Below are 23,495 nucleotides of genomic sequence, written 5' to 3' on the forward strand. Positions count from 1 at the left end.
TATATAAAAAATATTCCAAAAAATTATAAATTTATCTGTTGGAAGAAAAGTATTTATTTTATTAAAAACATTTATGTAATTTAGTAAATAATTAAAATATTTTTAATTTTGAGTTATTTTATTATTTTAATAATTTGGAAAATAACATAAGTCATCTATTACTTCGAAATCTTACTTTGTTAAACTTTAAATTTTATTAATTTAATTCTTCTATAATAAAGCGTTTTTAAAGCATAATATATGCTATTTAATATTTTTTTATTTTATTTATTAAAATATTGTGAAAAAAACTTATTAAATTAAAGGTGTTTTATTTTTATCTTTGCCATATAAATCTTAAGAAGAAACTAACTTTTAATTTTATATTTTTTAAATTTGCAATTTGTCTTCTAAAGTAAATATATTTTTTCTAGTATTTTAAAATAATTTTAAAGTTTTATTTATTAACAAATTCTTTTCTAAATTCAATTTTTATTATTTTATATCATTTTATATTTAAGGTATATCCTATTAATTATTTTAATCAAATATTTATCTATTACTCAATTTATCAATTTAATTTATTATATAATTACTTTCGTCTTCAAAGTTTTTATCATCACCATCATTTTTTTCATGTTGTTAAAAGTTTTATCTGAATTTTTAAAATTCATATGTTTATGAGTTAATAATATTAGTAAATGAAGGAGGTAATAAATTAGAATTAAGCATTTTATTTTAATTCCTAATAAAATTATGAAATCAATTTATTTTTTATATTAATAAATAAGAAAAATTATAAAATTTTAAATGATAATAATTCGCAATAAATGCTATTTTTAATTAAAAAAATAAATTCTTTTTTTTAAAATAGTTATATATTAAAATAAATTATATTATTAAAAATAATTATTTATATTAAAGTAAGTTAAAAAAAAAATTGTATAAGAATTAAAAACATATATATAAATGATAAGAGATTTAAATAAATTAATAATGATATAATTTATTTTATAAATTACAACAAAAATAATATCAAAAAAAATAATTTTTAAGAAAATATTTTTAATTATCCATATAAGAAATAATAATAAAAGATTATTAAAATAAATTCTAATATAAATTATTAGCAAAATTATTTTATTCCATATACTTTACATATATAATGAAATATTTAAAGTTATTTAAGTATAAATATATTTTTTTATTTTATTTTATTTTAAACGCATTATAATAATTTATCTCATTAATTTAAAAAAACACAAATAATTAAAATATATTAAAAATAGTATAAATTACTTATTTAATTTATTTTTAGTATATTATTTTATTTCTATATTATTATTATTATATATTAACTATTTTATATAATTTTTTAAATTTTAAAATATTTTCATAATTTTTGCAAAAAATTTTATTTTATAAACAAGACTAAGAATATTATTTTATTTTATTTCAAAAAAGTTAAAAGAATTTATATTTAAAAATTATTAAGATTACATTTTTTTAATAAAAAAAATTAATTATATACCATTTATGTATATTTATTAATTTTTAGTATTCTTTTTTATTTATATACAATAAATATTGCATTTTTTTTAAGAATATTTATTAATGCATTTCAACTAGATATTTAAATTAGTGTTAATGACAAAAGCATTATTACTATAAATATAATAAATAATAAATATATTTATATATAATTATTTAATATACATATATATCTTTTAAAAAATATTTAAATAATTTTTTTATATTATTTAATTTTATTTATTTCAAAAAAAAATTATTTTGTGTTTAATAAATTATAATTGTAACATTATTCTAATTATTTACTTTTATTTAATTACCTTAAAAAATATAATTATCTATTAATAAATATTATTTTTATATTTTTTTGATAAAATAAAAATATTCATGGTAATCATATTTATAAATCTTAAAATATACTATAATAATAAAATATGTAACAAATTAAAAAAATTTCTTTATTTTTTTGATGACTATAAATTATTAAAACCATTATTACCAATATATATTATAAATTAAAAAAAATGTTATCATAATTTATATATATAAAATTATGTTAATGATATAATTTATTAAAAATAAATATATTAGAAGACAAATATATTTTTAGAAATAAAATATTAATATTATTTATTGTCTCAATATATAATTTCAATATTAATAATTTTTTTGTGAATTAGATAAATAATATATATTTATATTTATATTATATTTATATTTATATTTATATTTATATTTATATTTATATATATAATAGTTATAAGATTAAGTATTTAAAATAAGTTATTTCTATTGAATTATTATTAATAATATTTATAAATTATATATAAATATTAATATATATATTATCTATAATTTATTTATTTTATATTTAATAATTTAATAATAATTATATATTTTTTTATATATATTCAATACATTTATTTTATTATTACTTATTTAATTATCACTATATTTATAATCTTAAACTTTCTAATTTAAATTTTTATCTAATATTCATTTTTTTAATTCTAATTTTTTATTGTAAATTATTTTCACTTTATTAATTTTCCTATTCATTTATGTCATTAATATTATTCTAATTGTTTTTCTCATCTTCTTATTATTATTATTATAATTTATGTTCTTGCTAATAGAAAATTATTTATAATTATGGAGTTGACTAAATTTATTATTCTTCTAATTGTTATTCAGTCAATTTATTATCATTATCATTATCATTATCATTATCATTATCATTATCATTATCATTATCATTATCATTATCATTATCATTATCATTATCATTATCATTATCATTATCATTATATTTAGTTTTTATTTTTTCTTATAATTACTTTTAATTCTTTAATTTTTCAAGTTAATATAATTTTTCTTTATTTATTGTTATTTTATTAACTTCTAATTATTATTGTTCTACTTTTTCATTAATATAATCATTCATTTTTTCAATACTTTGTTATTGATCTACTTATTTTTTTTATAAGATATATTCTTCATTTCTCTATTACTATTACTTAATTTCTTTACTATTATTAAGTTCATCTTTTCTTAAATATTAATCATTTATTTAATCTTCTTACAATGTTTCTTAGCTATTATATTATTATGTGTCATCAAATTAATAATTTTGTTTAGGAAATTATTACAATATATTTTCTAATGATTAAATTTAGATATCTTATTATTATAATTATCTATCTAATTATTAGGCCTAATTATTATATTGTTCTATTTATTTAATCTATTATTATAATGTTTATTTTAAATCACTTTGAGTTTGTTGTTTTTTTTAAGAATTAAGTATATTTCTAGACTCAATTATATTTCCTTATTAACAAACTTAGATAAATTTTTATATTTTTTGTAAATTTTTTCTTTATTTGATTCTTAATGCAACTTTTAGATTAAAATTTACATGTTTTAAGGTTAAATGCATAAATTAAATTAAAATTAATTTTAAGAATTTTAATATTAATTCAATAATTAATGTTAATTTTTGTTTTTATTTTAAAACGATTAAGTATGTTCTTTTCTTTAGAAGCATATTTCTCAAAATAAAATTCATTTAAAATTTTTTCATTATTCTTACTTAAATCTGAATTTTTTCCTATTAATTGTAAAAGAAAAGGTTCATTTTTCCGATTACTTATTAATTCTTAAAGAATAGTACTATTTATATTTTAAGAAATTGTATCATTTTGTTAAGTATAATAATTTTCTTTTTCCTTATTTAAAACTTTTTATATTTCTTAAATTAATAACTAAATATCCTCCTATTTATCTTCCAAAATATATTTCTCAAAAGGATATAGGAATTAAAAATTTGAAAATTCAATTATATAGTTAGACTTATCAACATTAAATAGATTAAACATAGAAAAAGGAGGAATATGATTTTACATATGGGGAAATAATGTTTAATATTAATCACTATCTAAAATTAAGAATATGAATTATTAATGATATTATTCATATATTTTCTTAAAATTAATAATTCTTTAATGATTATTCTTATCTTATTATTACATATTTAAGGCAAAAACATATTATTTTTTAAGCAATTTACTTTTTTCGAAAAACTAAATTAAATCAGTTTTTTTTTATTATTTATATAAATTATATTGGGCAAAACAAATTTTGTAAAGTCGTCTAATTATTCAAAATCAAATTTTTAAATGTTTTCTTTTAATTATTTATTCGGATTATTTTTAAATGCTTCATAAATTTCAAATTGAGAAGAAAAAAATTGAAAAAATAAATTATAATTATTTTTATAATTCTCTTAATTAATCTTTAATAAATCATCTCTTATAAGAAGTCTTTTTTTATTATTTTCAATTTCAATTATTTCACAATTTTTTAATTTTTAAGAAAAATCGTTCCTTAGCATATATATCTATCCAGGAACTAAATTAAGTTTTTTCATAATATGTTTATTATCTAATATTATTATTTTAGTCTTAGAAGGTAATATTTTTTTTCTTAAACATTAAAATGAATTATCAATAAATGTTTATAAATCATCTTATTGTTGTTAATATAATTATAATTAAGAAGGATTATTTAGTGCTTTTTTAGTACATTTAATAAGTAAAGGCTGATTCATTTTAAAATAATGTTTTATTAATAAATTTGATAAATTTCTTTCTTGTTCATGTAGAATTTTTTCTTCATTAGTATTTTAAAAAATATCAAGCATTTTATAATATCTTTTTATTTTTTTCAAAAATTTTTGATTTTATTGAAAATATTTTTCTTTCCATGTTATATTAACTAAATCTTAGGCAAAATTTACTTTTACAAAGATTTCTATGTTATTAAAATTACTAAAATCCTGTTAAAATATTTCCTATTCTTTAATTCTATTTATTAATTTTATTGATTCACTTAAATCATAATGCGAAATTCTGTATACTTTTATTTATAAATTATTCTTTGCAAATAAATCAAGTAAATATTGGGATATTTTTATTGAATTTATTGCATTTATTTAATCGTTTTATTAAAATGATAAAATTATAAAATTCTCTGTATTTTATTTTATAAATAAATCTATCAATTGGTATTTACCAATTAAGGTTTAGTCATATCTTTCTTTGTTTAGGGGTTGCTCTTTTTAAATGCTTAAGTTTTATGTTTAATTTTTTTGTATTTTGTAAATAAATAATAAGTAAATATAAATGTGCTTATTTTTATGCTTTTTTAAAAACTACTTGAAAATAAAGAAAAAGATTTACGAAACATTTTATTAAAATTAAAAATAATTTATTTCACAAAAAAAAAATATATGCAAATATCTTTATTTTTCTTTCAAAAATTCTTATTTTTTATAATATTTTTTATATAGTTTTATAATTTAATTTATTACAAATAAAATATTCTGAAAATATTTAGTAAATTCAATACTAATAATCCATTATATTTTTAAAAATAAAAAATTAATGAAATTATCTATTTTTAAAGGCAATTTAATATATAAACTACATTTTAAATCTATTTAATTAATTTAGGACATTCGAAATTCGTTTTTTTAGGCTTATCAACAGGAGGATTAGGATATTATTATTATTAATAAACATAATAAAAAAGCAATAAGTATACTAAATAAGATTATAGTTCATCTGATAATAAGAGTTCATAATCGTTAGATTCAACATAGGATTCAATAAAAAATGTTAATTAATTTTTATACAGGTTATTAATTAATTGATTAATTTATAATTAAATTTTCTTAAAAATAAAAATAATAAGTGTATCTGTTAGGCCACATAGGCTAAAATTGTAAAAAGGAGGAGAAGATGCAAATTATGCTGAGCAAAAGTTTATTATTATATAATTATAAAAAATATTTGAAAATATTCAATTTTTTATATAATAAAGTTTAATTGCTGTTGCAGATGGAGTAGGTGGATGGGCGGATAATGGAGTTGATCCTGCAGAATATAGCAACTTATTAATAAAGAAGTTCAAATTTATATATATTAATATATAATTCTAAATATAATTTAGTTTAAGAGAAATATATAACACAAACAAGACTAAATATATATAAAATCCAAAAGAATTACTCATAGATTCAGCTTAAAAAACAAATATATTAGGTTCAAGGTTATATGAAAAAAAAAAAAAAAAAAAAACGAAATGTTTTGGTTTAATAAAAAGTACTCTAGTAATGTGCACATTAGATTAAAATAAAGATATATTAAATACTACTTATATTGGAGACTCAGGATATTGTTTATATAGATTCGACGAAAAAGGAAATATTAAGTTAGAACATATGTTTACTGAATAATAAAAGTCTTTTAATTTTCCTTATTAGGTAAGTTTTTTAACTTCTAAATTTTATATTTTTATAAAGATTGGAGGAAAAGATCATGGAGATAAACCTTAAACTGCATTAAAGTTTGAACACAAAATCAAAAATAATGATGTTTTGATTGTAGGTTCAGATGGTCTTTTTGATAATTTAGATAATACTTAAATTTAAAAATAAATTTAATAGGCAGTGTTAAAAAATAAAAAGAACATTGTTAATGTTTAAAAATTATCTTCAGATATTGCAGATGAAGCTTAAGAAAAATCATTATCTAAAAGTTATGATTCTCCTTTTGCTTAAAAAGCTAGAGCATCAAAACGTTTCTTTTATGGAGGAAAGGAAGATGATATAACTGTGGCTGTAGCTTAAATTGCATTGAAAGATATTTGAAAAAAAAAAAAAAACTACAAATATAAAATAATATATTAATAAAAAAAAAAAAAATTAATATAATTAACTTTATTTTTTAGTTTTTCTTTAAATAGTATTTATTTTGATTTTTTTAAAAAATTTTACAATACATAATAGAAATTTTAGTTAAAAAAAATATAAGAAAATTTATAGAAAATAATAATTAATTATTATTTATGAATATAATTTATCAAAATTGGATAAATTAATAATAAAATTTTTAAAAAATAATATTTTTTGTAAATATGAAACTATTTAATAAAAATAAAATTAATTATAAATTATAATTTATAAAATAAATTTAGCTTTATTTTTTAAAATTTCTATTTTTTTAATTTAATATTTGCTTTACTTTTTTTTTATTGTGTATATAGTCTATATTAATTTAAGTTGTAAGTGATTGAATTTTTTTCATGTTAGAAAAATAGAATATCCAAAATATATAAAAATAAGATTTTATGATTTTATTTATAAAATTTAAATTTATTTTATATTTATATAAGTTAAAAGATTTTTTTTTTTAAATCTTTCTTTTAGAAATTTAATTTATTATTTAAAATAATTTCAAATTTTTAAATTTTTATTTTATCTTTTTATTATATTCGCAATATGTTTTGACAATTAAAATTTTATTGGAAATATTAATAATTTCAATTTATTTTTAAACGTTTTATTAAAAATAAAAAATAAAATAAAAATAATTAATATAAATATATAATAGATAATTATTAATATTTTTACTTTATTTATAGTTATAAAATATTTTTTATTATTTTCAATTTGATAATATTAATATTGTTTAAAAAAATAAATAATGAAAGAAATTTAAAAATAATCTTCTGATAAATACATTATATAATAGAATGTATAATTATAAAAAGTCTAAATAAAATGTTTAAAAACTGCTAATTATAAAGTAATATTTATATTACTTTATTTTATTTTTTTATTTTATTTAAATAGCCTATTTAGAAGAAATATCGAAAAGTTTAAATTGTCTTTACAATAGGAAAAGATAAAATAAAATATGCTAAATATCGTCTAAAGTATAAAAGAGGATTTAAATCTAAATATTAGCATATCTAACTCGTAAAAGAAATTAGACATCTTGAATAAAGACAGAATTTTTTTTAATATAATTCTATTTTTATATTTAACAAACAAAACACAACATTAGAAGACTAACAAACTTAATTTAAATAATCAGGATAAACTTTAGAAATCATACAAAACATATTATAATAGTCTAAAATAATGAATTATAAATTAATTGAATATATATAGAATGAACTAAAACAACGATAACCTGTTAAAAACTATATAAAATCATTTATTTTTCATAAAAATCATAAAAATTTGAATAATCAAATAGTAAAAAACAATAGTGTTTCGAAATTCCATAATTTAAATAGAATGTTCATGCACAACATTATTAAAATGCTTTCTTAAGAAAATCTTGAGTCTTTTGGTATACCGTCTATTATATAAGATTAAATAATATTAATTGTAAAAAATGCAAAAACTGAAGCTTTTAAGAAATATAATTAAGGAAAAAGTAAGACGTTTTTTTATAATCATTATCACTATAATGTGCTTTTTCTTTAGATTAAAGAATCTAATTTGAATTATCTCGAAAAAAATATAAAATATTCTGAAATGCACAAAATTATAATGAACATTTTTCCGAATTAAAATTCTGCGTATGAAGAAATAAAATACTGTAATATCCTTAAATAATATATTTTTAATGTTATTTATAATACGATAATTAATAATATTTAAAATGAAAATTATTCAGAAACTATTAGGTACTAATATGTAAAAAGAGTTATTCAAGGTATTAAAAAATTGAATTCAGGAGAAGCAATTAAAAGATTTTGAGTTTTATTATATATACACGTAAAAAAAATTAATTAAAGACATTAAATTATATTATAATTATTTCCATGTTGAATTAAAAAATTGTAATATTTAGTATAGTATAATTTATTTTTAATTATTTTAATTTATATTAAAAAAAATACATGATTTTTTGATAAAGTAAAATTAAAATTAGTTTTATTTATTATAAATGATTTTTTTAAAAAATTAATTGTTTTATCATGACATATTATTTTATAAAATAAAATAAAAATTATTAAATTTAATTTTATTAAAATATTTTATACTAATAAAAATTAATAATATGAAATAGATATTTAAATTTTTTAGAAATTAATAAAAATAACACAACATATTATATAATCATCTTAATTATTTTATAAAAAAAAATCAGGTTTATAAAACAAAATTAAAAAAAAATCATAATAATTTATTTTTTTACTTACTTTATTTAATTTTTTATATATTTTATATAATTAATAAAAAATGTATTTATTTTAATATCTTTTTATTTTTTAATTTTTTTAAATAATATATTTTAATAAATATATATTTTTTTGATCATTATGTTTTAACAGTTCATAATAGTAGCATATTATTTTTAAACATTATTTTAAAAAATATTTTAAAAAATGAATTTAATTTCATTAATAATAAAATAAAAGTATTATAAAATTATATTAAATAATATAATAAGAAAATAAAAAGAAAAAAGAAATTATATTTTAATTAATTTCAAAAATTAAATAATATTAAAGTTTTATATATTTATTATATTTAATTAGTGACTAATTTAAAAAAAATTAATTTATAATTATTATTGAAAATATATTTTAAATTATAACATATAGTATTAAAAATTTTTTTTATATAATATTATGAAATTATAATTTATATATAAAAAAAAATTCAAATATAATTTAAATAAAAATTTAAACAATATTTTAATTGTTTCATAATGATGTTTTAATCTTATATATATTTATTTATTTTAATTATATTTTAAATTTAAAAAAAAAAAAAAAAAATTATTTATTATATTAGGGATTAATTTATTTATTAATTTGATAATACATTTAATTATTATCATAATATCAAATTAATACTATAATAATACACTAAATATATTAAAATAAATAATTTTTATATTTTATATTTAAATATATTTTTTATATATAATATTTATATATATATAAATAAAATTTTTAAATATTATTTTTTAATAAAATCAAAGTTAATATATTTATTTTATATAATTTAATATTATTTTTTAATTATATAAGATAAAATAATTTTTTTAAATGCATAGAAGATATTTATTAAAATCTATAATTATATTCTTTTATAAAATTTATATTTATATTAATATTAATAAAATAAAAATAAAAATATAAATATATATTTATATATATTTATATTATATATATATCTATATATAATGATATTATAAATAAAAATATTTATAATTTAAATTATTGGCTTACATATTTAAATTTTAATAAAGATTATTTTTAATTAATTTAATTTTTATTTTTTAATATTTAATATACCTTTTATTATAAATCTATGTTTTTTTTATTTTTATTTAGTTTGTATCTTCTTTTTACATTTTTTTAATTTATATTATAATTATTTTAAGTATGTTTATATAAATAATTTGCTATATTTAATTTAGTATATTTTTTTTTAATTATATTTATATTATTAATTTTATATAATATTTTTCTTTGTAAATTAAATTATATCTAAAATATTATAATTAATATATATAAATAGATTAAATTACATATTTTTAAATACAAATAATGAATTCTTAAAAAATATAGTATGAGCTTTAAAAAATGTTGAGCTCATCTGAGACAGCCGACGTTCATTTATGCAGTATTCCAAAAGACAACGCAATAAAAATATTCAAAAAAGAAGCTGCTTTCTATACCGAACTTAAGGCCTTAAATTTATTAAAAGATGTTTAATATGTTGTAAAAGTGAAAGGTTATATAGATGAGAAACCCACATAAGCAATTCTATTAGAATATGCTGAAAATGGTACATTATTTAATTTAGTAGCAAGTAAAAATGGCCTAACAGAAGATGAAGCGCATAAATATTTTGTTCAAATATTATAAGTAATAGATATTATGCATTCAAATAATATAGTCCATAGAGACATTAAACTGGAAAATATTTTGGTAAATTTCAAGGATGAATTATAATTATGTGATTTTGCAAATGCTATATTCCTTAATAATGTAAATGAGTCCACTTTTATCCCTTCTGCGGGTACAGCAGGGTGTAGAGCTCCTGAAGTAATTAAAAAAAAAAAAAATCAAAGCCAATAAGATGATGAAATTATTGATTTAAAAAAAGCGGATATTTTTAGCTTGGGAGTACTTTTATTTACTATGGTTTTTTGTAAATAACCTTTTTCAAAAGCGGATACAAGCGATTTTTTTTTTCTAATTTGGTTAAAAGTAAAAATAAATTCTGGAATTTATTCGCTATTGAACCTTCGAATTCATTTAAAGATTTAATTAATGGACTTATTGCACCTAATCCTTAAGATAGATTAGATATGTAGTAAATTAATAATCATTAATGGATTTAATAAAGACAAGGAAACAAATATTGATTTGTATTTATGATATGAGGTATTTTATTTTTTTTATAATGTATTTTAAAAAATTATTTATTTTCTTTATTGTACTGTAAATTTTTATTTAATTTATTTTATTTTAATTTTTAATTTAATGAAAAACATATTTTATTTTAATTTATTATATAATGATAACCAAAAACCTATTAAATAAAATAATATATATAAATAAATAATTTTTTCTTATTTGATTTTTTAACATAGTTTTATTTTTATTTTCAAACATTCATTAAATTTATTTATCAATAGTCAATAGAAAATATAATTATAATATTTAAAAAAAAAATATTAAAAGATAAGAAACAAGAACATAAAAAATATTCAATAATTATATAAAAAATATATAAAATATTTTTATTTTAATTATATTTATTAACAATATATTTATCTCTATAATATCTATATAATGAATTATAGATATTTATTTAATTTTTACATATTTATATAATAATATTATTATAAATAATTTTATTCTAAATTTAATATAAATGAAAAAAAAAAAAACTCAAAATTATTTAATAAAATAAATAAATAAATTAATTAAACTATATATATATATATATATATATATATATATATATATAATTTTAAAAAAGAGCAAAATATTTAAAAATTAAAAATACAAAAAATGAATAATAACGATTAAAAATAAAACATAACAGTATCAAAAGTAACAACAATTTAAAAAAGCAATATTGATACATCAGTAATAGTAAATCCTAATTCGCAAAAAGATTGGAAACAAAGTACTAATACAATACACTAAATATTTAATGCTAAAGATGAAGAAATATAATATTGGAAAAGTGTATGTGAATAAAATTTGATTGTAATTCAATAATTAGAAATAAAAATATAAAATTGTGAATCCATTTAAAAAGATAATACCAAAAAAACTTAACAGTTGAATATTCTTATTTAGGAAATAGAAACGATGAAAAAAATAATTTAAAATAACACAATAGAATATTATTAAATGTAAGATAAATATAAATAAAGTGAAGAAAAATTAATTTCTATGTCATATAGATGTAATACTTTGGAGAATTCAAAAAGTAAAAAATAAAATTTTAATTTCTTTTATAACTTTTTAAAATTGTAGTAGGTTATATATAGGAAATTTAAAGATTAAATTAATTAGTTGATACAAGAGATAGAGAAATAGAAGAACTAACGAATAAAAATGCAAGTATAGAGCAAAATTAGAGAAATACAGAAGTTCAATTAAGATTGATGGAATAAAAATATATAGAAATGTCATAAAAATGTGATGTTTATGCACAAATAATAGAATAATAAAAAGAATTAGAGAATAAAGTGGCTTTACTTACTAGTGAAATAGATAGGTTTAAATAGTTATTATTAAAAAGGGATTAGTAAATTGAATAATAGGAATTTAGATTTAAATAGTTGAATGAAGATTATTAAATTTTTTTAAAAAAAAACGTATATTTAATTGATGAAATAGATAGACTGACGTTATTAGTAGAAGATACCGAATTAGAAAGTTCAGAATTAAAAAATTAAGTATATAATATGAGATAATAAAAATTCTAAATTGATGATTTACATTATTTACTGGTTAAATTATTTGCAGAAATTTAATCTCTAAGAAATAGAGTTAAAGCGAAATAATAAGAGGTAGACGAAGTAAGAAGATCTTCATTAAAACCTTTCAGAATATGATTTATATAAATATATATATATATATATATATATATATATATATATTCATATTCATTTATATTAATTTAAATTTTTTAAAAAAAATTTTTTTTTTGTTTTTAATTTTCAATTATTTTTTTAATTTTACAATACTATATTTTTATTATTTTATATATTTTTTAAATATATCTAGTATAAACTATTAAAAAAATAATTATTACTTTTTTATAAATTTATAATTATCAAATTAATAGAATATATTTTTATTAAAAAAAAAAAAAAAAAATTTTTAGTTTTATTTAATATTTTTATAATTACAAAATAATAATATAAAATGACATAAACTTATAATAATTAATTATATTAATTTATAAATGAAAATTAAATTTCAGTTCATTTAAAATGTGATGTTTGCAAAAAAGTTTTTACAAATCCAAAAAGATTTTTTTGTTGTGGGTAAATTCATATTTTATTATACTTTTTTCATAATATAATATTAGATTTATAATATGTGAAAAATGTATAATAATAAAATAAAATATAAATCAATATTTATGCCCCAAATGCCATAGCCATTTTGATTTACTATATATATAAGATGATTTACTTGCAAAATAAATTATAAATGATCTTATAGTCGAATGTAAAAATAAAGAATATTGCTAATGGGTAGGGTCTTTGCAAGAACATTAATATCATTTAAAAAATAATGAATGTAAAGATATTAATATAAATTGAATTATATATTTATTTTTACTTATATTAAAACAAAATTAAATAAAAAATTAATAATTCATATTTTATGTAGTTTATTCATATAAAATCTTATTATTCTTTTTTTGTTATGTCTAATTTTTTATTAGTTATATTTTTTTGGATATTAATATATTTAAAAAAAGTATTGATTAAAAAAAAAATATTTAAAAATAAATTTAAAATACTTTATATAATGAATGCCTAAACTATATTTTTATATAATGTATGCAATAAAAATTATAAATTTATAATATTATAAAACAAAAATATTAATTATATTAAATAGCAAACAAAATTATTATAATATTTAACATATATATTAATTAAGATAATTTTTTTAAAAAAAGATAGTTATAAAAATGCAAATAATATTTATTTTTAATTAAATGCATTTATAATTTAAATTAAAGCATATATCAATTTATTTTAAAAAGATTAATAAAAATTTTAAATATTTATTTAAAAAAAACTTAAATTTTTGTAAATAATTTTTAACAAACATAAATAATTATTTATATTTAAAAATAAGTAAATTATTTTTATGTGATATCTATCAATATAGTTTTATTGAAGTTTTTTATTTTATTTTTTTGTTTTTTAAAAAAATGTCAGAAATAGTTTAAGATTTATTAGAAAAATTTAATCAATAAAAAATATCGAATGAATATCTTTTAAGTTAACTTTTTTAAAACTCAGAAGAATTTATAAATTAACTAAAAATAAATCCCGAACAATATATTTAAATTTTTGAAGAAAACAAATTAATAGAAAAGTTAATTGAATATATAACAATATAAAATGATAATATTTTTGATTATGAAAGAACTTATAAATATCCTTTTGTTTCAAGCGAAATATTCGATTGTTAAATTCCTTTTATTACGGACTATATTTTTAATAAAAGAGCAACATAAAATATTGGTGAAGATGATGATGAAAAAAAAAAAAAAAATTAAATTTTAAATTAAATATTTAATTTTATTATTAATCCTTAAGAAATTCCTATAAATGATATTTTGGCAGGATATTGGTCTATACTAATAATTTCGTTGATAAAATAAAGACCAGAAGAGATATTTGAATATATATTTGATAATAACTTATTAGATTTATTATACTAAAATATTTAGAATTTATCAATATAGTAAAAAAAAAAAAAAAAAAAAAAAATAATTTTGTGTTAGAAAACGTGATTTCGTAAATATTTTTGATTGAAAATCAAAATTAAATTAGATATGTAGAAAACGAAGAAATATTATTGAAAAAAAATATTTTTTTAAGTAATTTTTTATAAAAAATAAGTTTAGAAACTGAATAGAGTAAAAGTATGTGTAAAGTCGTATAAGAAATAATATAAAATTTTTACTTAATTTAAAATGGGAATTAGTTATTAGAAAATATTTGCTTAGAAGACAATATTTAATCTTTGTTTTTACCTATAAATTAAAATTCAGCTTTAGTGATAAGTGCTTTGGGATAATATTATAGTTATGTTTCTAATCTATTGATTAATAATTAACTAGAATTTATTGATTTAACGATTGGTTAATATTAGAATATTCCATTCATTTAAAATTTGGAGAAAAATATGCTTTATATAAAGTATATTTTATTACTGAATACTAATGATTGTTTGGGTTTTTAATAATAATAGAATTAAAATTTTGGGAAAATTTTAGGGGTTTTACGTTCTTCGTGCTTAGATATTTTACTTGAAATAACAAAAATTCAAATTCAAAGCATTTAATAAAAAATAAAGGAAAGTTAAATTATGGATATTGTTTTTGAGCTTTTTTTTCATTTTGAATAGAATAATATTATGCATTAATAGATATATTAAATTTTTTTGAATATTGTTTAAAATAAAAGTTATTTGGAAGATTATTGTAGGACGATTATTTAGAAAATATTGAATAAAAGTTAAGATGGTTTATATTCTTAAGTTAATAAAACTAATAAAGGCTATCTGTGTTTTTTAATTTATATTTGCGACTTTATTTAGAGTTTAGATTTATAGCTAGATAATTAGGACTGGAATTATTTTTATGATAGATAAATTATTCCATAGAAATTTAAAAATTAAAAGGATATAGGAAATTTTTAATAATTCATTATAGATAATAATTAAAATAAGAATAACACATATTAAATTTAGTTAATTAAGAATTATAACATAATTAAGATGAATAAGTTAATTAGGAACAAAAATACTTATTTAATAATGAAGAAGAAATATAAGAAAATAATAATTAATTAAAAATATATGAAAATAATAATTATACAGAAATATAAGAAGATATTAATTAATAAGAAAAATAATTACAAAATTATTAAGAAGAAATATAAGAATAAAATAACTAAATAGCTATTATAGAATAGAATAATTATAAAGAAGTCTAAGAGTAAGATAATTAACAAGAAAAAAATGAGTATAATTATTAAGAAGATGATTGTATATTTTAAGAAAGTTATATATATGGATTAAGTAAAGAAATAAAATTATATCAGATTTAAGGCTAAATAAATGAATAGAAATCAAATAATAACAATTAAAACTTTGATTAAATATATTAATAATAAGTATATAATTAAAATGAATAATAATAGGTTTATATTCTAATTTAATAAAATAATGATGATAGTTAATAATAAGATTAAGATTAATAAAATCATTATGAAAAATTTTCAAAATTTCAAAAGGAAGAAAAGAATGAAGAGAAAATATCAAATGAAATATAGTTAAAAAATGTCTAAAAAGAAATAGAAGAAAGATGTAAATGTAAATGTAAATGTAAATGATATTTTAGAAAATATTGAAAATGCAAATTGTGATTTCTTAGTAAATTAAAATTTTGATTCTTTAGAAAATGAAATTCTTTAATTAAGTCTTACTAATTGTTTTGATGAAAATTAAAAAAAACATAATCTAAAATAAATTATGATACAACTGTAAAAAATAGAAAAAATGCTTTTCAATAAATCAGAAAAAATAAGAATAGGAAGTATATTTAAATAATGAAACACAGAATATTTAAAATAAATAAGAATAAATAATTAATAATGATAACGATTAATATAATAAATAGCTTTAAATAAATGAATAAATTTAATAAAAATCTATATTAGATATCAACTAATAAAAAACTGAAGATAACTAATAAAAAGATTTTTTATAAGAATCATAATAATAAATAGATGAATAATAATAAAAAATTTAATAAAATAGTTAAATAATTAGTAATTAATTTCTTTTATAATAAAATAATGTTTAATAAATATAAAATATTTAATAAAATTATAATTCGGGATATGATTAAATAGAAAAGAATCAAAATAAAACAATTTTTTAAATAGAATAGAATTATGATTTGATCAAAGTACTTGAATAAGTGCATAATAGAAATATGAATTTTATAAAAATCCAGTTTTCTAAAAATTAAGAGTTATTTAGTTAAATTTTAAGTTATTAAGAAAATATTTATCTAAAATTTTAAAATAACATTTAGAATATTTTAAATTAATAATAAAATATTGTTTAAAGCCTTTATTTAGAAAATAATAAAGAATGTTTATTAAAGGAATAAGTAATTTAAAAATCAAATTAATTAGAAAAATAAAATAAATTTTATGAATAATAATAAAAAGCATTGATTAGAAAATAAATAGATTATAATAATTTTTTTTTTGAAAAAATTTAAAGTTTTTATTAATTAAATTAGAATTATATACATATATGTGATTATTAAACTTTTAAGATATTTTTTAAATAAGATACAAATATATTTAATTCAAATTAATAATGTTTTTCATAAAAAAAATATTGTAAAGAGAAGCCTCCTAATAATTATGAATAATAAAAAATTTCTAAATATGAAAATAATGATTTTGATATTTAAAAAAAAGAAAATAATTTTCAAGAGTAACATTTTATTTAAACTTATAGTAAAAATACGCATATATAAGAATAAAAATAATTATCTTAATTAAATAAAATTTAAAATTAAGAAATATTTCATTAAAAAACTTTTTATCCTGATTAAAAAAAATATATATCTAGCAACTAACAATTTAAATAAAAAGCTGATATGATATAAACAAAAGTATAGTATTAAAAATAAAAAAACATATAAAAAATTTGCTAAAACAACAAATACATAGATTCAAATTTGATTTAGATTTTACATAAATATATTGGGTAAACCTGAAAATAAAGATAAAAACATTATAATAATAAGATTATTAAAGTAAAAATAAAAAAAACATAAATAATTCTATTTAATATAAAAATTATAACATATAAATTTTTAAATATTTATTTAAAATAATATTTTTATAGTTTAATTTTATTTATTTTTTTAATTTCAAATAATTTAAATTTTATTTCATTATTAATATAACTTTTAACCATTTAAATAATCTTAGGATTTTTTTATTAAACAAAGGTATAAAATTTAAAAAAGAAAATTCATTTACATAATTTTCATATTATTTTTTATAAATTCAGTAATAAAAAGCAAACAGATAAATAATTTCTAAAATAATTCCTAAAATTACAAAATATTAGTTTAAAAAGTTTTATATTTTAACAGAATTAAAATAATTTTGTTTAATTTTACACCATAAATATCAATTACTTCCATTAATTATTTAAAATATTATAACAAAATTTAACCTTTAAGAATTAATATATTTAAATAGATCTTATTCATTTTAAATTTAATAAGTTTTCTTTTATTGTATTCATAAAACTTTAAATTTAACAAATAATTCCTTAGTCAAAATAAACTCCATCTTATTCATTACATTTATTAATAGTTATAACTGTAAACATATTTTCTTTTAGTAAATTCATTATTTAATTAGTAATTATCTAAAAGTGATTTTATTTAGAATATCCTGCTTTATTATTCATTTTTAAATTTACATTTCTTACTAATTCTTGAAAATTCCGATATAAAATTATATCAAAAATAATAAAAAATAATTTAATATTAATAAATTAAAAATATTAAAAAATTTCTAAATTATTATTTCTTACATTTAAACATATTTATTATATTTAATTTTGTACATATATTTTATAAAATAATAGCTAAAAAGAGAAATAAAATTGACACTAAAATTTAAAAAATTTTAAAATACAAATAATATATATTATTAAATATAAATTTATACTAAATTTTAAAAAATAATAATTTGTTTTAATTATTTCTATTTATTAGATTTAAATTTAAATAATTTATCAAACTTATTCCTATATTTTTCTTAATATAATAATATAATTTATAATTTTATAAATTTTATATTAGTTATCGCAAAAAGTAATTTTTAATTGTATTTGACTAAGAGTGATTGGTTAAAAATATTTTATACAAACTTTAACATAAAAAATATTTTCTATAATTCTATTTATTATTATTTTTTATCATATTTTTTACTTATTAAGAATTTATAGATTATTTAATTTTATCTGATGTTATTTATAAAATTAGTAAAGAATAAATAAGATTATCATTTCTTTTAAAATAAAAAATAATTTAAGATGAATTCTCTTTTAATATTTTTTTAAAAAAAAAAATTTAAACAATTTTATTAAATTATATATGTTTTAAAAATGTTTTCTATTAAAAAATAAATTTTAATTTTATATATATATATATATATATATCTTATTTATTTAAATTTATATTAATTTCATTATTTTTACATTATGTTTAAAAAATTACAATTCTATTTATAGAAAACAATACTTTATATTTATTTAATTATTGACTCTCTCAAACATTTTTAAATTATTCATATTTATCAATTTTATTAACTAATAAATAAATAATATTATAAAAATATGTTTTAAATTAATTAATTTAAAGATGATTTTTTAATTTAATATAAAATAAAATTAATCTGACTTTTATATATATATTTAAATCTTTAAATATTTACTTATTATTATTTTTATTATTTTATTGATCTAAAAATATGGCTTTAAAACAATTTTCTTTACTTATTAGAAATATCCTTTTATTTTATTTCATAAAATACAATACTAAAATAAAAAAATATTTTATAGATTTTTAAATATTATAATTAATAAAACTTTTTATATATTATTACTTCCAAATTAAATAAAATTAATTCTTTGCAAATTTAATAATTTAAGATTAAGATAGATATATTTTATTTATAAAATTTATAATTATTATATATGTATTTTTTTTATATATTTTTAACAATAATAAGATTAATATTATTTTTAATACAATTATTTTATTTAAATTAATTTATTTTGTTTGTATATTTTCATATATATATTACATACGAAACTAAAAAAATCAAAAAAGAGAAAATTTTTACTCAAGTAAAAATTACAAAATTATAAAATTAACCTTGAAATATAAAATTTCATTAATGAATATATATATATTTTTAAAATAATTATTTTTGTTTGTATTAAAAAAAATAATAAATTAAACAAAAATAAATTCATTTTATTTTTATAGAAAATATTATTTAAATTATAATATCATAGATATTTTTTTATTATTTAATATTAAATGCATTTTCAATGTTCTTCTTCTTCACCTGCTCCCTAAGCATTTATTTAAGCTTAACGAATCAAATAGACTACATAGAATGGATATGTGTAAGATGCCCATTTAAATAAATATATAAAAGTTGGCCCTGATATTATTTTTCTTTTTGGAAAAATCATTTTATTTTATTTTTTTTATTTTATTTTTTCTTATAATATATTATTTTTTTATAAAAATTTAATATATTCATAATTATTTAAATTAAAAAAAATAAAAAATAAAATAAAATTTTTAATAAATATTTTACATATTTTCTTATTAAAAATATTTCTTTTTATTATAATATACGATTCAAGCCAAATAATTTTGTAATTCCTTTAATTGATTATCATAAGTAAATTCTCCAATTAAAATTAATTTACATAATAAAATATCACTTATTTAGAGACCTAAACTAAAAACCGAAGGTTTAGTTTTAAGAAAGTAACTGATAAAATTAAAAATTTGTAATTTTATAATGAAATGGTGAAAAAGTTAATAACATTTCCGATTTTCGTATTAACTGTATTACTAATATTATAACAAGAATTAAATTAAACTAATTTTTAAGATCTATTATTAATAAGTTAAGTAGCAAAATGCCAAAAAATAATTTCATTTGATTAATGACTGAACTTTAAATTACTATAATTTTTATTAATATTACTATAATCTTGATACCCAATTAAATATATAATATTTTTTATCATAAAAGTATAATTTATGAAAACATTTATAAAAAATAAATAATAAAAAAAGTATGTCTATGTTAATATATTAAATTTTCAGACTAAAAACATGTAAGTGCATTAAAAAATTTTCGAATCAACTTTAAATTATGATATATAGAAAAAAACTAAAAATTATTAATCTTAAATTTTCAAAATAAAAATTTTGATAGATTTGCCTATTTAATTATGATTATTATAAATTAGGTCTATTAATTAGTATACATAAAATATATTGTTAAATTATTATAAAATAATTATTTTTATCATCAAATAAGTTTAATTGGTTAATTTTCTCATTTTATAATAATTCATGCTTCTAGTAAACGTTATTTATGTTAAAATATTACTTATGATGTTTTATTATTTTCCAAAAATCAGAAAAAATCCTATGAACCTAAAAAAAATATAAGAATGGTATTCATTTTCACGAAAAGTAATCCATATGAAATTGTTGATTAAATTTTTGGTTTTCTAATTATTGAATGTGGCTTTTAATAAGAATAAATATGCATTTTTAGTGAAGAAAATGTAGGGATTAAAAAATTTTAATTATAAAAAGAAAATATATATATTGTATCACTAATATCTTATAAGTTATTATCTTATAATAATAACTATACTTACTTTATTTTACGGAGATATAGGTCTCAATAAAATATACAAACTATTTTTGAGTTATAACTATGTATATTACTTGCAGAGAGTTATCATATTCTTTAAATGATATAGGGTTTATATTTGAATACATTTATTTATAATAAAATAATTTTAAAAAAATCATGTATTTGTAATTAATAATTATGTGCATAAAAAGAATATTTGAATTCTTTATAATACTAAATTCGGAAATATCTAGATTATATTATGAAAAAAAAAATTAATAATTTTTAGTTTTATGAATTAATATAAATATAAAAATGTAAAATTGAAAAAATTAATTTTTTTTAAAGCTAATATAATAATATATGTTTTATAAAAAAAATTAAGTTTAGATTTTAAAAATATATATAATATAAGAAAATTAATTATAAATTATAAATAAATTAAAAAAAAAAATTAAAGAATAACTAGCTTTATTACATCTGAAAAAATTAATGTAGTTCTAGATTATATAAGTTAAAAATAGTAAAACTAAAACAAAATAATAATAAATTAAAGGAAAATATAATAAAAATGTAAATATTGTCAAATACAAATATAATCAAATATTTATTATTTAAATAATAAATATTAAAATATTGAAAATTAAATAAAAAAATGTTAAATTAAATGTAAATCAAAATAATATAAATAAAAAATAAAAGAAATTTTTATAAATTAATAATAAAATATTTATTTTAAAAAAGAATTTAAATATAATAAAATAATTATAAAATTAAAAAAATAAAAAAATATTAATTGTAAAAAAAATTAATTATAATTTAATATTAATATATAAATATATAAATATATAATATATATATAAATATTTAAATATATAAATATTATTATATATTTATTTTTATATTTTTTTTTATATATTTTTTTTAATTTTTTTTATTTATTTTTAAATATATAAAATTTCCTTATATACATTTAATATTTATGTTTTTAATATGTTATTTTTTTTTAATTTCTTATTTTGAACAAATATTATATCTTTGATATAATATTAAAAAAAAAATATATATATTCAATTTTTACTTACAATCAAATAAAAATTTAAAATTATTATAAAAATATTAATATTATTTAAGTTATCAGCTTAATAATTTTTGTTAAATTAGGCAAAAACATTATTTATCACATTTTGTTTTAAAAAAATATATAATATTTAAAAAAATTATGATTTAGTAATATAAAAAGGAAATACTATAAGCTAGCTTTTCATGCTGATTTTAAATAAGAATTTTTCAAGATAAAAAATTAATATAAATTTTTTAAAAATAAATTAAATTGATAATTGAATTTATTATAGTTATTAGTATTTATTAATATTTACACCATTTTATATATGCATTAAATTTTTAATAATTTTCTTTTGTTTAATATATAAAATAAACTAATTAAATGATAAAAATATATTTAAAATAAAAATTATTATAATTTTTTATTTATTTAAATTTTAATTATACAGTTTAAATAATAAAGTATTATTTGTAACATTAATTCAAGTAAAAATATAAATATTATATTATACTTAATTTATATAAAATTAAATAAAAAATAATCAAATATAAAGATAAAAAAAATATTTTAAATAAATATTTAATTTCATATTGAGAATATATTAATAAAATTTTTTAATAAGATAATTATTTTTTATATGAATAATTTTATTCGAAATATATTTTATTATTTTCATGCTAATAAATTTATTATTAATATAATAAAAATGAATAATAATTAAAAATAAAAAAAAAATTTATTATCATTTAAAGTAATAATTTTTTCAAAAGTTAGTATGCACAAAAGAAAAATGAAGATAATATCTAATATTATAATAATAAAAATAT

The 23,495-nt window shown here is 13.6% G+C and overlaps 2 protein-coding genes across 2 annotated transcripts, besides 42 other annotated features; both read left to right on the forward strand. All coding sequences in view use genetic code 6, as the record gives it.

The window, feature by feature from the left end:
- The first annotated feature begins 827 nt into the window (after positions 1–827).
- Positions 828–902: a microsatellite.
- Positions 845–902: a microsatellite.
- Positions 847–902: a microsatellite.
- A 384-nt stretch (positions 903–1,286) lies between these two features.
- Positions 1,287–1,330: a microsatellite.
- Positions 1,288–1,349: a microsatellite.
- Positions 1,350–2,199: 850 nt separating this feature from the next.
- Positions 2,200–2,262: a microsatellite.
- A 448-nt stretch (positions 2,263–2,710) lies between these two features.
- Positions 2,711–2,817: a microsatellite.
- A 1,899-nt stretch (positions 2,818–4,716) lies between these two features.
- Positions 4,717–4,767: a microsatellite.
- A 622-nt stretch (positions 4,768–5,389) lies between these two features.
- IMG5_173730 (protein phosphatase, putative) lies at positions 5,390–6,721 on the forward strand (the record flags this gene model as incomplete). Its single annotated transcript, XM_004029705.1, has 7 exons — positions 5,390–5,475; positions 5,523–5,706; positions 5,764–5,832; positions 5,893–5,976; positions 6,022–6,120; positions 6,175–6,334; positions 6,374–6,721. The coding sequence occupies exons 1-7, from the start codon at positions 5,454–5,456 to the stop codon at positions 6,719–6,721; spliced, it is 966 nt and encodes a 321-aa protein (XP_004029753.1). The 5' UTR covers positions 5,390–5,453.
- Positions 6,722–7,416: 695 nt separating this feature from the next.
- Positions 7,417–7,455: a microsatellite.
- Positions 7,456–7,674: 219 nt separating this feature from the next.
- Positions 7,675–7,699: a microsatellite.
- Positions 7,700–9,141: 1,442 nt separating this feature from the next.
- Positions 9,142–9,182: a microsatellite.
- A 40-nt stretch (positions 9,183–9,222) lies between these two features.
- Positions 9,223–9,257: a microsatellite.
- Positions 9,258–9,746: 489 nt separating this feature from the next.
- Positions 9,747–9,798: a microsatellite.
- Positions 9,764–9,815: a microsatellite.
- Positions 9,773–9,819: a microsatellite.
- A 119-nt stretch (positions 9,820–9,938) lies between these two features.
- Positions 9,939–9,987: a microsatellite.
- A 24-nt stretch (positions 9,988–10,011) lies between these two features.
- Positions 10,012–10,061: a microsatellite.
- Positions 10,018–10,072: a microsatellite.
- Positions 10,021–10,058: a microsatellite.
- A 281-nt stretch (positions 10,073–10,353) lies between the features above and the next one.
- Positions 10,354–10,422: a microsatellite.
- A 202-nt stretch (positions 10,423–10,624) lies between these two features.
- Positions 10,625–11,128, forward strand: IMG5_173740 (hypothetical protein; the record flags this gene model as incomplete). The annotated part of the gene is made up of 1 exon (XM_004029706.1): positions 10,625–11,128. One exon carries the CDS (start codon positions 10,625–10,627, stop codon positions 11,126–11,128), a length of 504 nt encoding a protein of 167 aa, XP_004029754.1.
- Positions 11,129–11,302: 174 nt separating this feature from the next.
- Positions 11,303–11,372: a microsatellite.
- Positions 11,373–11,716: 344 nt separating this feature from the next.
- Positions 11,717–11,755: a microsatellite.
- Positions 11,756–11,822: 67 nt separating this feature from the next.
- Positions 11,823–11,860: a microsatellite.
- A 1,104-nt stretch (positions 11,861–12,964) lies between these two features.
- Positions 12,965–13,007: a microsatellite.
- Positions 13,008–14,077: 1,070 nt separating this feature from the next.
- Positions 14,078–14,121: a microsatellite.
- Positions 14,122–15,913: 1,792 nt separating this feature from the next.
- Positions 15,914–16,054: a microsatellite.
- Positions 16,055–16,468: 414 nt separating this feature from the next.
- Positions 16,469–16,495: a microsatellite.
- A 17-nt stretch (positions 16,496–16,512) lies between these two features.
- Positions 16,513–16,572: a microsatellite.
- A 3,835-nt stretch (positions 16,573–20,407) lies between these two features.
- Positions 20,408–20,436: a microsatellite.
- Positions 20,409–20,443: a microsatellite.
- A 1,896-nt stretch (positions 20,444–22,339) lies between these two features.
- Positions 22,340–22,387: a microsatellite.
- A 37-nt stretch (positions 22,388–22,424) lies between these two features.
- Positions 22,425–22,485: a microsatellite.
- Positions 22,431–22,485: a microsatellite.
- Positions 22,431–22,495: a microsatellite.
- Positions 22,477–22,529: a microsatellite.
- Positions 22,483–22,546: a microsatellite.
- Positions 22,488–22,528: a microsatellite.
- Positions 22,488–22,544: a microsatellite.
- Positions 22,491–22,549: a microsatellite.
- Positions 22,550–22,574: 25 nt separating this feature from the next.
- Positions 22,575–22,607: a microsatellite.
- Positions 22,588–22,623: a microsatellite.
- Positions 22,624–22,693: 70 nt separating this feature from the next.
- Positions 22,694–22,732: a microsatellite.
- Positions 22,733–23,495: the final 763 nt, after the last annotated feature.

The sequence above is a fragment of the Ichthyophthirius multifiliis genome, assembly GCF_000220395.1.
Source record: "Ichthyophthirius multifiliis unplaced genomic scaffold scaff_1120509251273, whole genome shotgun sequence".
NCBI lineage: Eukaryota > Ciliophora > Oligohymenophorea > Hymenostomatida > Ichthyophthirius > Ichthyophthirius multifiliis.